Source organism: Protopterus annectens, chromosome 17.part0 (genome assembly GCF_019279795.1).
Source record: "Protopterus annectens isolate FY-2018-M chromosome 17.part0, PAN1.0, whole genome shotgun sequence".
Lineage (NCBI taxonomy): Eukaryota > Metazoa > Chordata > Ceratodontiformes > Protopteridae > Protopterus > Protopterus annectens.
The window spans coordinates 671,065,441-671,079,418 of NC_056751.1; the positions used below are offsets into that span (position 1 = coordinate 671,065,441).

Genomic DNA, 13,978 nt, shown 5'->3' on the forward strand with positions numbered 1-13,978 from the left:
ACATCAGCCTGTGCCACATTTATAACCATAAACATATCCTTGGAGCCCTAGTGAAATGTGCCTGTGCCTCCACAATGGCACTAAACACACATCAAGTGACAAGGAAAGACACACCAGGATCAGGTGAAGGATGGACTGCAGGGCTCCTCTAAGCAACCCTAACAACCCTCCTGTGTGGCACACCACCCACACTTTGGCTATGGGCAGAATCAACAGTCACTGAAGCCACAATAACCACACTTCCCTGATCAAGTGTGTCACCACACCTTCCACTTGTCCAATATCTGAGGGCTCACTGGAATAGGCATGCATAGGCTTACTGTCTTTGTCTGATGGAAATACAGGGGATGGCTGAATGTCAACCTCAGTCAGATACAACCTCTGCACTCCCAACTGTGTATCTGTTTGGCCACCATCATCATCAGAGTCTGTCCATACTCTGACATCAGGTGGTAAAAGGCCTACACATCAACTGTCAGGATCACCTGTGGTACTATACACATATTCATATATGGGGTTTTGCATGGAAGTTTGTGTATATATTTTATATTTTGTATTTATATTTATACTTAAATTTATATTTATATTTATATTTAAATATAACATTTTTATGTGTCCATGAATTCACATACATTTTTTAAGATAATGTTTTAGGAAGTTTTTTAATTAAAAGGTTAGACACTTTTTAAAATATATATGTTTTTGAACTAAGTGCCTAGATATTTCTTTAATACATGTATTTAGTGACGTGTTTATTCATCTGGCCAATGAATTGTACTTGTATAGTATTTAAATGGCTAGATTTTTGTTATAAATGTCTGAAGAAGCTGAAAGGTGAAAGCGCTTACAAATACAATAAAGCCAGAACTTTGTTGCCTAGTTCGTGTATTTTTGTATCATATCTTAGTTGTCTGGAATCATAGTTTGGATTTGCTGTTATATTTTTATATTTACGCCTGTGAGATATAGTGCTTGGTTCCTGTGGATGACCGAACTTTTATATTTGTGGTATTACTCAACAAACACAAGAAAGAAATGAATACAATTAATACCCACACTACAATTTAATATATACTAACAAACTAACACTGGTGCCACTCTTGCAGATGGTACAGCAATACACACACACACACACACACACACACACACACACACACACACACACACACACACACACACACACACACACACACTGCTGACACCCACCTCACACATAATGATACATGCATATTTCTGTCAAATGCTCATCAGTACTCAAATAAAAATGTTTTCCTTACCATCTACAGATGACTCCACAGTTGCTAGGGAGGATGGTCCTGGAAGAAGTTATGCAAAAGATAAGGACACCATCATCGCAATTCCAATAACACAGAGGGATAGAATGTTTGCCCATATATCCATTAATAATACTTTTAACTTAAACTTGGCTGACATGTCCACCCAAAGCTCATGTGTAATAAACCTGAATGTGTTGTTAACTATCAATTTATCAATAGGTTCCCCACCCAAAAAAAAAATATATATATATTAAAACAATTGCACTTTTACTTTCAATATTTTACTAGACAAGAAAATGTTAAAAACTGACACATGTAAGCTTACCTGGAAGCTCATCATGAGACATAGTTGTCCTCCCTGAAACAGCAGCACCAACATCAATCACATGTGTGTGCATACTTCTGTCTACTATTGTCCATGAGCCTGTGCATGCTTCTGTCTACTATTGTCCATGAGCCTGTGCATGCTTCTGTCTACTATTGTCCATGAGCCTGTGCATGCTTCTGTCTACTATTGTCCATGTGCCTGTGCGTGCCTCTGTCTACTATTGTCCATGAGCCCGTGCATGCTTCTGTCTACTATTGTCCATGAGCCTGTGCATGCTTTAGTCTACTATTCTCCATGAGCCTGTGCATGCTTCTGTCTACTATTCAACATGAATGTGTGCATGCTTCTGTCTACTATTGTCCATGAGCCTGTGCATTGCTTCTGTCTACTATTGTCCATGAGCCTGTGCATGCTTCTGTCTACTATTGTCCATGAGCCTGTGCATGCTTCTGTCTACTATTGTCCATGAGTGTGTGCATGCTTCTGTCTACTATTCTCCATGATCCTTTGACTATGTGTCCCTCTTGGTTGAGACCTATACTGACATTACATTTATATTCAGGCACCTCATTATGAACAGCTTTACAATATGTCCCTAATCCCTATTGTATAGATCACCCCTGATGTATGACTTTCTATTGTTCTTGTCAGGATGCTTATATCACAAAGAATACTTTCCACTGTTATGTCACCTTGTGTGACAGTCACATAATATACAACTGTGCAGTGCATACAGTATCATGTCAATATGTGATTAGTGTTCATGCAACAACTGTTTCCATTGACATGCCCTCATCTGCTGTACAATAACATGTTTCACCAATCCTCTTCCTGTGTTTTAATTTTTACTATTTGTCTGTGTGTCCCTTTTCAATACACACACTTCCCTAACTAATTATTTATAATGCAGTCTGTGTAGCCTTGCTGATCATTTACAAACTTTTATTCAGTATGCCTAAAGCAGGTTTCCACAATACTCTGCACTGTATACACTTTCATGTAATGTGTTGGTACTGTATATATTGTTTTATTAATAATCCTGTTAGTCATTGTGGCTTTCCTTGCAGTACCACAGACATGGTTTGCCTGTAGGTAAACAGGTGGACATGTCTGCAGGTGTTCGTATTGCTTTACATGGTTTCCAGGCTAGCAACATTGCTGCTGAGCACAAAGCCTCACATGGATGCTTTAAACGCAATGTGCAGCATGCATATGTAATCAGCACTGCTGCTCACAGTGTAAACACTTAAACTCCATGTAGGCTTCATGCTAAGTCTTCATCGAGTTTATTGAATCCCCAGGATGGTTTATTAATTTATAATAAGAGATGACTGCTTTTGACCTTTTCAGAGCTTCTGAACTGCTCAGCTCTTGTTTTAAGTTAATAAACTATGGCTTAAACAAACAATTCCAGCTTGAATCCTTTTTTTTTTATTTTTAATAAGAACGCAAAGTGATCTTTGACATGGATCTTACATAAGAAGTTGTGACAATGGCCCATTTTATTAATTTGAATGCCAATATCCAGAACAATTGTTCCTGTACAACTAGTTTTCCCTTTTTATTTATACATGTGAATGGATACAAGATTGGTGTCTGTTTGATCTACATTATTTGGTTTTCAGAAACAGATGGTCAACATTTATGTGATATAGACAATCTCTGGGCAGGGAAATACGCCTTTCCCCTGGAGACTGAATGATCATGGAGTTAGTATATATATATATATATATATATATATATATATATATATATATTTTTTTTTTTTTTTTTTTAATTAGCAGGTGAGGGGGTATGGGAATGCAGGGGGACTTTCCTTCTGCAGAAACACTTGCTTTTCATTTCATCTACTCTGAAGTTATTCCTCATAGCATGCACAGTAGCCATTGATGTTCCATTTTCTGAGGTTTTGTTATCAATACTACAGACATTGATACTGTGTATTTTCAGTGTATAGAACTTCACTCTTGTGTGTGTGTGTGTGTGTGTGTGTGTGTGTGTGTGTGTGTGTGTGTGTGTGTGTGTGTATGTGGATAGACAGACACATAGATAAATAGAGATGGGCATCAGCTGGGTTTAAAGACCCTGTGTGTCGCAAGTATAAACTATCCACTTATGCTGTGCTGACGAGGTTAATAAAAAGGCCAAAACATGTAAGTCCACAACTAGTGGGGTTTAGCTTTATTGGCCTGAATGTTACCATAAAGACTTAAGAAGTAAAGAAAGTCATGGACATTCAGAAAGCATGTAGCTGAAACACTTGGTATCCTTAAGGGATCATTTGCATATATCCTATGGGCCTCTGTTACAAGAGGTTTAAGGTATTTCACAGTAAAAACTCTTGCTTGGCTGAGTTTTTCTTGAAGTTCTTACTGAATGGCTTGGTCTGTGTTTTTACCCGCATAAATACTGCACAGTCTTTCATTTCAATCAAGTAGCTAGAAAGCCATTTGACAACTAATTGCAAGGTTTACTGTGTACACCCATCCATCTGTATAATGCTTCCATTTATGGTAGTTTCTATAAACTTCTCTTCCTGTCCACAGACCCATCTATTTATCCATTCCATTTTCTATTATACCTTGTAGTCATCACTGGTTGCACCACTTGCTGTACCAAATGTGGCCAAATTGACCCAGTTTCCATCTCCTTCTGGATAATTTTGATTGTTTCCTTGAGTACTTGTCCAACGATCTCCACTGGTGCATTTTCCATGTATATTGTTTTCATGAACACTAGCCACAAGGGTCCATCCCCCACCATTGGTTGTCATGTCACAGAATGTCTGGTATACCTCACTATCCTCTGTAGTTAGATAGTACAAGCCATCTGCAATGGAATAAAAAGAGTTATAAGGTAGTAGTAGTAGTAGTAGCCAATTAATATGTATAGACTATAGCAGAATTGATGTAAATATCTTATATGCATTTTGGGAATTTCTGATGGACCACTCTATGCATGAATTGCATTACACCATTATGAGTTGTACTATATATCAAATAACCATGTGAGCGTTCTCTTTGCCAAAAAGTATTGCATTATCAACTAGGTAGAATGCAAAATAATAAATTAGCTTACATTTTGCTTATTGGTTAAAGTGTGCTAGACACAGGGATTCCAATTTCTAGACATGGCTTTAAAAACTGTCTGCACTTAATTTGTTGCAACATTTTTTATGTCTAGACAGACTATCTAGTTATAAAATCACTAGTTCTGATGAATAGATACTTCATCAATTGTATCAAGAGCTGATATACCTGATAACATCCAGTGATTATCCACAGTGATGATGAGCACGACATCGTAGTGATGAAAACAAAAAGAAATACTTAATACTATAAACATCACTATGCCAATTCATTCTATAGTAACAAACAACATACTAAAAAAATGCAAGTATTTAGTTACTGCAAGGCAGCAATGTATTCAGAGACACAAATGGTTAAAAATTATGCTTAAATGTATGCATTGTAAGGAGGTGCCAAACATGGAAGTTATCCTAGACAGTACACTATAAAATAGATGCTATGTCTGTCCACATTGAGTAACTGTACTACATTTGAAGATATCCCACAGGCATCTCCATTAGGGTAATTAAACACAACTGTCCATGTCTGATGGCCTGCTATGTCACTCAGCCTTGTACCCACTGACTGATAATTCATTTTTTCTTTTTTTTCATTGAGTGATAATTCATGACCATAAATTGGATTAAGTGGACAGCTGGAGAAGGAGTGAATAAAAACTACATTTTGAATTATTCTGCATTGGGATGGATTTCAACATCAAGAGAAAATATGTGATTGGTCCTTAAACAAGCAGATTTTCAAATCAGTAGAAAATGCCCCCTTTTTTTAATTTCTCTAAGTCTTTTGGGTTTCTAATACCATGATGGGAATGGACCCCATTCCAAAGTCAAAGTATGATTAAAGTTCATAAAAGTAGTACTGTTTCAATCGTTGGTGTCAGCCAAAAGTGCTCTTCGCAGCACCCGCAATGTGCCCAGTAATGACTCCTTCTGCAATTCATACGGGGTTACGTGGATTGATAACATATCTAAATATGATTGTAGAATCTTTTTTATAACATATGTTGCTCCTACCCCTCAGGGGTAGTGCAGATTTTGAAATAGATTTGGTATCTCAGAGAAGATGTAAGAGAGATATTAAGTGATCCAGTGTCTCAGATGAAAGGAATGATAAAGTTTTGTTCATATGAAGAACATCAGCTGTACAGCCTTATAACTGTGATATTATACATTTTAATGTTATGTTGTATTTTTGCTCCAGGATATAAGAAATAAATGCTGTTCAGTAAGTGAGCAGGTCAAGTTATGTTTACAATTATGAGATGATTCATGATACTTTGTATGACTTTTTGTGAAGGGAGAATACAGGTATGGATGCATTAGTGAAAAAGAATGATTTCTACTGCATGTGTGTTATGACAGCTCTTCTATATCCAATAGTAATGATGAAACAGTGAAGCACAGACTAAACATGACACTTCCACTAAAACAATGGAGAAGACCTTAATGGTGAAAAGAGTATATCACCATCATTACCAGCACTATGGACAGCGCTTCCACTAAATCAATGGCAAGACCTTAATGGTGTACAGAGTATATCACCATCATTACCAGCACCATGGACAGCACTTCCACTAAATCAATGGCAAGACCTTAATGGTGAAAAGAGTATATCACCATCATTACCAGCACCATAGACAGCACTTCCACTAAATCAATGGCAAGACCTTAATGGTGAAAAGAGTATATCATCATCATTACCAGCACCATGGACAGCACTTCCACTAAATCAATGGCAAGACCTTAATGGTGTACAGAGTATATCACCATCATTACCAGCAACATGGACAGCAGCAGCAGGGTTCTGGACGTGAGCAGAACTGGCTCATTTATTGCCAGTAGTTTGGTTACTATGCTCAGTAATGGAGACATTGCCAACAGCATGTGATCATTAACAAAATGGTTCTCACTCTAAACTTCTGATAAAACAAAGTGTATGTTATAGTAAAAACTGACATTAAAACAAAAACTGTAAAAGATGGCTGCTTGTTACACTACAAGAAATATGACCTTATTAACTGAATGCATTAGTTTCACCAGAATATTCTAGGAAATCATCATCTGCAATAGCATAGGTTCATAGGTTCATAGGTAGGTACTAGGCTATCGGCCCAAGGGCCTAAGTAAGCCTAGCCAACATGGTTCCCTGGCTTATGCAACCCAAGAAAGTTAATTTCCTGTGCTCCTGTCAAGCAGAGCCACAGAAGTGATCCCTGGGGTGTATTTCCTATTTCCCATTCACTCATCAAGATTTTTCTTGAAGAGTGCTAATGAGGAACTTTGCTTGACATAGATGGGTGGCTTGTTCCAGAATATAAGAAGTCTCTGGGACAAGAATCTATCCCTCCAGCATGTCCTGTCTATTGTGGTGACAAGGTTAGGTCCCTAGAGCATGTAGCTCAGAGGGATTTGGATTTCTTAAGGTGTAGCATGTAAAACAGTTCTGAGTTTAACATAGCTTTATATGTTAGGCAGAGATCTCCTCGGAGTAGGCAATATGCTACAGAGTAAAGCTGGAGTTTTTTGAGGTGGCCAGTGTAAGGCATCTGTTTGAGGCCAGTAATCCTCTTTGTGAGGTACTTCTGTGGCCTTTCCAGCTGCTGCAGATGTCTTCTGAGGTACATTCCAAAATGGGCATTGTACTCTATAATGGGACTAATGAGTGCCGAGTAGAGGGGAACAATGACCGCTTCTTTCCTGGATGAGAACCCTTTTGTGATGAGGTGTGCCACATAGAAGGATTTCCTGACTACTGTGGTGACGTGATTATCAAAGGAGAAACTACTGTCCACCTGGGTCCTAAGGTCTCTTATCACACATTTGGCATTAAGTAGACTGCCATTTATGTGGTAGTTCATGGGTACAGAGTTTTTACCAAAGGGGATGACAATGCACATTTTGGCATTGAGCTTGAGGGCATGACTCTGACACCAGGCATCTGTCTCAGTGAGGCCCTTCTGTAGGATGTACACACAATTTAGGGACTCGACTATGGCTCTTAGTTTGCAGTCATCTGCGAACTTCATTAGCCAGAGGCCTTCTGTGCTAGCCTGTACATCAGAAAAGTAGATACCAAACAGGAGAGGTCCCAGGACTGAACCCTGTGGTACTCCACTTGTCACTGGTTTGAAGTCAGATTTGGAGTCTGCAACTTTTACAGTGCGGGTTCTGTCAGTAAGCCAGTTGGCAACCCATCTTGAGACATAGGGAGTTATACCTAGTTTAGTGAGTTTAACTGTAATTCCAGAATGGGGATGGTATTGAAAGCCTTGGCGAGGTCAAGATAAGCTGTGTGAACCACCTTACCATCATCTACGGCTTTGGTGATGGCCTCAAAGAAGTTGATCAGGGTCAGAAGGCATGATCTGCCTTTTACAAACCCAAAGTGGGTGGGGTCCAAAGTTTGGAGGTTACCAATGTCTTTGTTTATGAGTTCCATGATGATATGTTCCATGGCCTTGCAGACCAGGCTTGTCAGGCTAATAGGGTGATAGTTCCCAGGATCAGTGGTGGCTCCCCCTTTGTGGAGTGGGATAACTGTTGCTGTTCACCATTCAGTGGGCACAAAGCCTGATGTGAGACTATGATTGAACATGGTGCTTAGGTGGAGAGCCAGTTTGTTCTGAAGTTCATGTAAAATGCAGCCTGGGATGTTGTGTTTTTGGTTTTAATGAGTGCAGCTTTTACCTGCATAGATGTGATCACAGGGGACTCTGCATTCTTCCTGTATAGATATGGGCCCTTTAAGGGGTGAGAGTGGGGTAAAGTTAGCACTGAACCTATCTGCCAGGATGTTGGCAATATCAGTTGGTTCTGTAATTTTTGTGCCATTGTGCTGTAACTGAGAGCAGATCTGGGTGTTGCCATTAAGATTCTTGACATAGCTATAGAATGCTTTGTGGTTGCCCTTAGAATCAGTGGCAATTTTATTTTCCTAGCTAGCTTTGCAGCGTTAGCCAGTATCTGGAATCCCAGGGGCGACAGGTGCAGGCCATCTATGGCAAAGCATCATGGTCTGTTGACCATGTCGTCCCAGGCAGACAGATACTGGATCCCCTTAGAATGACACCAGAAGCTTAGCCAATTGTTGAAGTCAGTCATTTTGTCCTTGTACTGCAGTATCATTCTGGGTGATGGCAGGATGCTACTCAGAGCTAGGGTCATACCTGCCTGGGTTACAAGATTGGAGGGCTCTTTCATGTCTCTTTTCATGTAGTCCAGGGAGGTACATCTCAGGTCATTCACACCAACATGGACAATGACAAAGTCATATTTGTACTTGTTGTAGAGTGCCCTGAGTGCGTGGGTTATGTGGCAGATCCTGGCACATGACAGGCAGCTGAAAGTAACCTTCTCCTTGTTTAGCCTGGTGAGTGGGATATCAGTGTGCCTGACTATAGAGTCGCCTATGAGTAGTGTGCTGGGTATGTTGATTTGCCTTATGGGCTGTGGTTTATTGACTAAACTGAGTCTGTGGGCTATGTCTCATTTGGGTTGTGTTGGGGGGTGAAGGCTGCTTGCGTTACTGCTTTGGAGGTCTCTGTTGCTTGAGCAGATTATTATTGAGAGCCTCTGTGAAAGTTTTTGTGTTTCTATGTGTGGATTTTGGTGGTGTAGGTTTAGTGGGGCTATGTGATGAGTGTGGTGTGGTGCAAGTGTTTACCTTCTCCTCTTGACTGTCAAGTTCAGTCTTGTTGGAGAGAGCTTTACCTCCAGTTTGGCTAGATAAGTGCATCTCTCACAGGTTGTGGTGTTGAGTGATAGGAAGAGAGGGTTGTCTGTGTACATGATGCAATTGCTACATTGCCTCAAGATGCCCAGATTCATCAGATAGACAGGAGAGAACACTGGGAACTGACCCTTGGACATGCCTGAGTAAAAACTACTTTCCTCTAGACAAGTGAGGAAAGTGAGTATGAGCTGTTTTTCTCTAAGCAAGTGAGGAAGCTAAGTACAAAAACTGTTTTCCTCTAGTTAAAGAGGGAGGTTGAGTGCTGTAGTAATTTGTAGCTTATTTAGTGCTAACAACAAGTTCTGAACAAGTGCTGAGCACGAATAAGCAAATTCAAGTGCTAAAACTAAGAATCTGTACCTGGATTTTTTGTTAGATAGGCTACCTAGTGCTTACCACTCCCACTGATAAGCTAGAATGCTTCCCTCCAACACAGAAAGAATTGGGAGGTCAGAAGCTTACAAACAGTCCTGGATACAGCAAATCTGTATCTGGACTAGACTAGTTGCAGGAAAGATGGGAAACAAGTGCAAATGTAGGCTTATAAACAAGAAAGTTGAAAGAGATGGAAAAACTGCCCAAACGGCCAATAAACTGCAATTTACTGGGCCAGAAACCACTCTTGTGGTAGATAGGCTACCTAGTGCTTACCACTCCCACTGATAAACTAGAAGGCTTCCCTCCAACACAGAAAGTCTTCGGGGGCACAGAAGCTTAAAAGCAGTCCTGGAAACAGCAAATCTGTATCTGGACTAGACTAGTTACAGGAAAGGTGGGAAACAAGCGCAAATGCAGGCTTTTAAACCAGAAAGTTGAAAGAGATGGAAAAACTGCCAAACGGCCAATAAACTACAATTTCTGGGCCAGAACCCACTCTAGTGGCAGATAGGCTACCTAGTGCTTACCACTCCCACTCATAATCTAGAAGGCTTCCCTCCAACACAGAATGGCTTGCGGGGCTCAGAAGCTTACAGTTCTGGATACAGCAAATCTGTATCTGGACTAGACTAGTTACAGGAAAGGTGGGAAATAAGCACAAATGCAGGCTTTTAAACCAGAAAGTTGAAAGAGATGGGAAAACTGCTCAAATGGCCAATAAACTATAATTTCTGGGCCAGAAACCACTCTTGTGGTAGATAGGATCTGTATCTGGACTAAACTAGTTACAAGAAAGGCAGGAAACAAGCTTCAATTTTTTTTTTTGAAAGTGGAAAGGGAGAAAAGAGAAACAGAAGATAATTCAAAATTATGGACCTAAGTGGCTTGTCCTTCACAAATGTTCTCTCTGTTTTAGGTAGAATAAGCTAGTCACACTAGACTGGAATAGAGCTGGGATAAAGCTGAACAAATGGGACTGGTAGGAGTGTCTGAAGTCAAAATAGGATCTCACTGTACTCGGTTGAGTGAGCAAATGAGATCCAGGAGGAGTGTACAAACACAAATTTACAGGAGGAGCGGGCAATTCCAAAGCCACCAAGATTAATACGAGAACAAGAAACAGGGAGGGTGGGCAGGAAACTAACTGCAGAGCCCTCTAGGCTAAGAGTTTAATGCTGAATATCAATGAAGTGAAACACAATAGCCCCCACCAACTGCAGAGACAGAGAGAGACCACAATATTATATGAAACAATTAAATAAAAAAATAAATAGCTACAGAGAGACACAGACCAATGAAACAATTAAATACACAGAAAATAAAATAAAATGCAGTACAATCGTTAACACTGCAAGCTTGTACTTAACTCAGCTAGTAATGCAGTTGATTGTAGGTATGTAGCAGAAGCCAAACAACTCAGAACTTGAGCAGTAATAAATTCCAAGATATGTGACTAACACTTATAAATACATAGAAGCCCTCTAGGCTAAGAGTTTAACACTGAATATCAATGAAGTGAAACACAATAGCCCCCACCAACTGCAGATACAGAGAGAGACTGCAGTATTCTATGAAACAATTAAATAGAAAAATAAATAACTACAGAGAGGCACAGACCAATGAAACAATTAAATACACAGAAAAATAAAATAAAATTCAGTACAATTGTTAATACTGCAAATTTGTACTTAACTCAGGTAGTAATGCAGTTGGTAATGTAGCAGAAGCCAAACAACTCAGAACTTGCGCAGTAATAAATTCCAAGATATGTGACTAACTTATAAATACACAGAAGCCCTCTAGGCTAAGAGTTTAACGCTGAATATCAATGAAGTGAAGCATAATAGCCCCCAGCAACTGCAAAGACAGAAAGAGACCACAGTATTCTATGAAACAATTAAATAGAAAAATAAATAACTACAGAGAGACACAGAGTTATGAAACAATTAAATACACAGAAAAATAAAATAAAATGCGGTACAATCTTTAACACTGCAAGTTTGTACTTAACTCGGCTAGTAATGCAGTTGATTGTAGGTATGTAGCAGAAGCCAAATAACTCAGAAATTGAGCAGTAATAAATTCCAAGATATGTGACTAACACTTATAAATACACAGAAGCCCTCTAGGCTGAGAGTTGTAACACTGAATATCAATGAAGTGAAACACAATAGCCCCCACCAACTGCAGTCACAGAGAGAGACCACAGTATTCTATGAAAGAGTTAAATAGAAATATAAATAACTACAGAGAAACATAGACCAATGAAACAATTCTGAATTTCCAATCAATCTCTTTTCTGCCACTAAATCTAGGGTCACTTATGCTGCACTGTAGGAGAGTTACAACTAATTCTGCATATACTATACACTGTTTTGCAAAATTTTGGTGATGAGCAATTGGAATTTGCACCAGTGGACAAGAAAATTGTTCTGGTACAATGAAGAGTTGCAGAAACTAAATCTCAGGTGGTTGTTTGTACATATGTACCTAACAACTTTTAGAATATTTAGTGTTCATTATAGATATCACAGTCATCAATATAAGAGGACTCTGAACCAGATGGATGGGGGCAGAGGAATAGCTAGGTCATTTAGAGCTCAGGACAAGACCCTCATTTGGCACCGTTTCTCCTATAGAGCAAAAAGAACATTCTTTTGAACAAGGGTGGTAAAAAAATACCTTGGTGTCAGAAAAATATGTATTAATGTGTGTATTAGTAATATGCTTAGTGCATTTAGAGCTTGAAAAGGGTTAACACATTTATTCTATTTCATACTGCATAAATCTGTACAAACTGCAGATGCTTTTCTGACCTTGTGTTGTTAGCTAAAATCTTGCTTGTGCCTTGGAAATTTACTAAGAAGCAGATGATGCCTGCTTATGTCAGGAAAATAATGAATAGAACAATATTACTTGTGTGTAGCTTAGACAAGAAGTTCTGTTTAGTGCTGTGAGAAAATACACAGTTGTAGAAGGCATAGATAATTAGGACAAAGCCTGTTTGAAAATATGAACTGCAATCAGCATTTGCTTGTATCTGAATTAGAAGAGTACCTTGAAATGTAACACTATACAATAGAAGCTTGTAAACAAAGTAGAGCCCACCAAGGCCAGGTTGTTTTTCTCAAAAGTTTCTCACAAATCTAGTCATGGCAGCAGAAAATCTGAGTAACATCTGCTGTAGAACAATACTGAAAGTTGTGTTTGATTACGTCAGCCATAGAAGGCCATGTCTTGTATAGTAGTATAAGAATGAGCATACTTCCTGTTAGTAGTTAGACAAATCTTTGTATTTGCATGTTTTTGTCTTCTTGCAGCAAGTAAATAAATATGCCTTAACTGAACCTTACATGTATTGGTCTTTGAAGTTTTTTCCTTTGACAGATTGGTCCTTCGGACCGGAAATCCTCACTTCACCTCGGATCAGACAGGCCAGGTGGCTTGAAACCGTACAGGGAAGAAACCACATCGGTTCTTCTTAGTTGAAAAGCCCTCCTACTGAATTGTTGTACAAAAGAGGCCAGCCACTTTCTGATCTGCGACTGAAGGACGGGTTTACTTGAACCAGGTGATCAATCATGAAGGCTCAGGTAAGGTGAATCTACTTTTTCTGTTTTAGATCAGGGACTAGATTTGTATTTATTTTGTTAAGACTTTGTTTATACAAGTCAGGGACAAAAAGATTACTGTCTTGTCATAGATCAGGGAAACAGAGCAGGTAGGCAGTCATTCTGAAGAGACTATAACAAAATCCATGGTACCACATTAAAAATAAGGAGTTATGTAGCAATTAAAAGGGTAGAACAAAATGGGTAATAATTGTACAAAAAGATCCCAAAATCTGCTGTTAACCGAAGACGCGAAATACATGCAGTCACAGCATGCTGATAATATTAAATACTACTCAAAATGGGTTAATAAGTATGAATTTGATGGTAAATTAGAAAAATCCTCACTTGTCAAACTTGTCAGACAGCTTATAACCGATTCTAAAGGTCGAGTAAAAAAGCAACGTCAATTAGGAATTCCTCAGGCACACAGGTGGATTGAGGAAGTAAACCGAAGGGAACAAAAGAATAATAATTCAAAAGCAATGTTTTTAGATAAGGAGGACAATAACTTAGTAAGAGCATCAGCCCCTCCACCTCCCTTACCAGAATATGAAAGCAAAG

The 13,978-nt window shown here is 39.1% G+C and overlaps 1 protein-coding gene across 1 annotated transcript in view; it reads right to left on the reverse strand.

Moving 5' to 3' along the window:
• Nucleotides 1-13,978, reverse strand: part of LOC122791320 (intelectin-1a-like) — a 326,139-nt gene that overhangs the window by 171,368 nt on the left and 140,793 nt on the right. Inside the window, exon 4 of the mRNA XM_044059028.1 lies at nucleotides 4,187-4,434. Within this exon, the coding sequence (XP_043914963.1) occupies nucleotides 4,187-4,434 (248 nt within the window). The remainder of the gene's footprint in view (nucleotides 1-4,186; nucleotides 4,435-13,978) is intronic.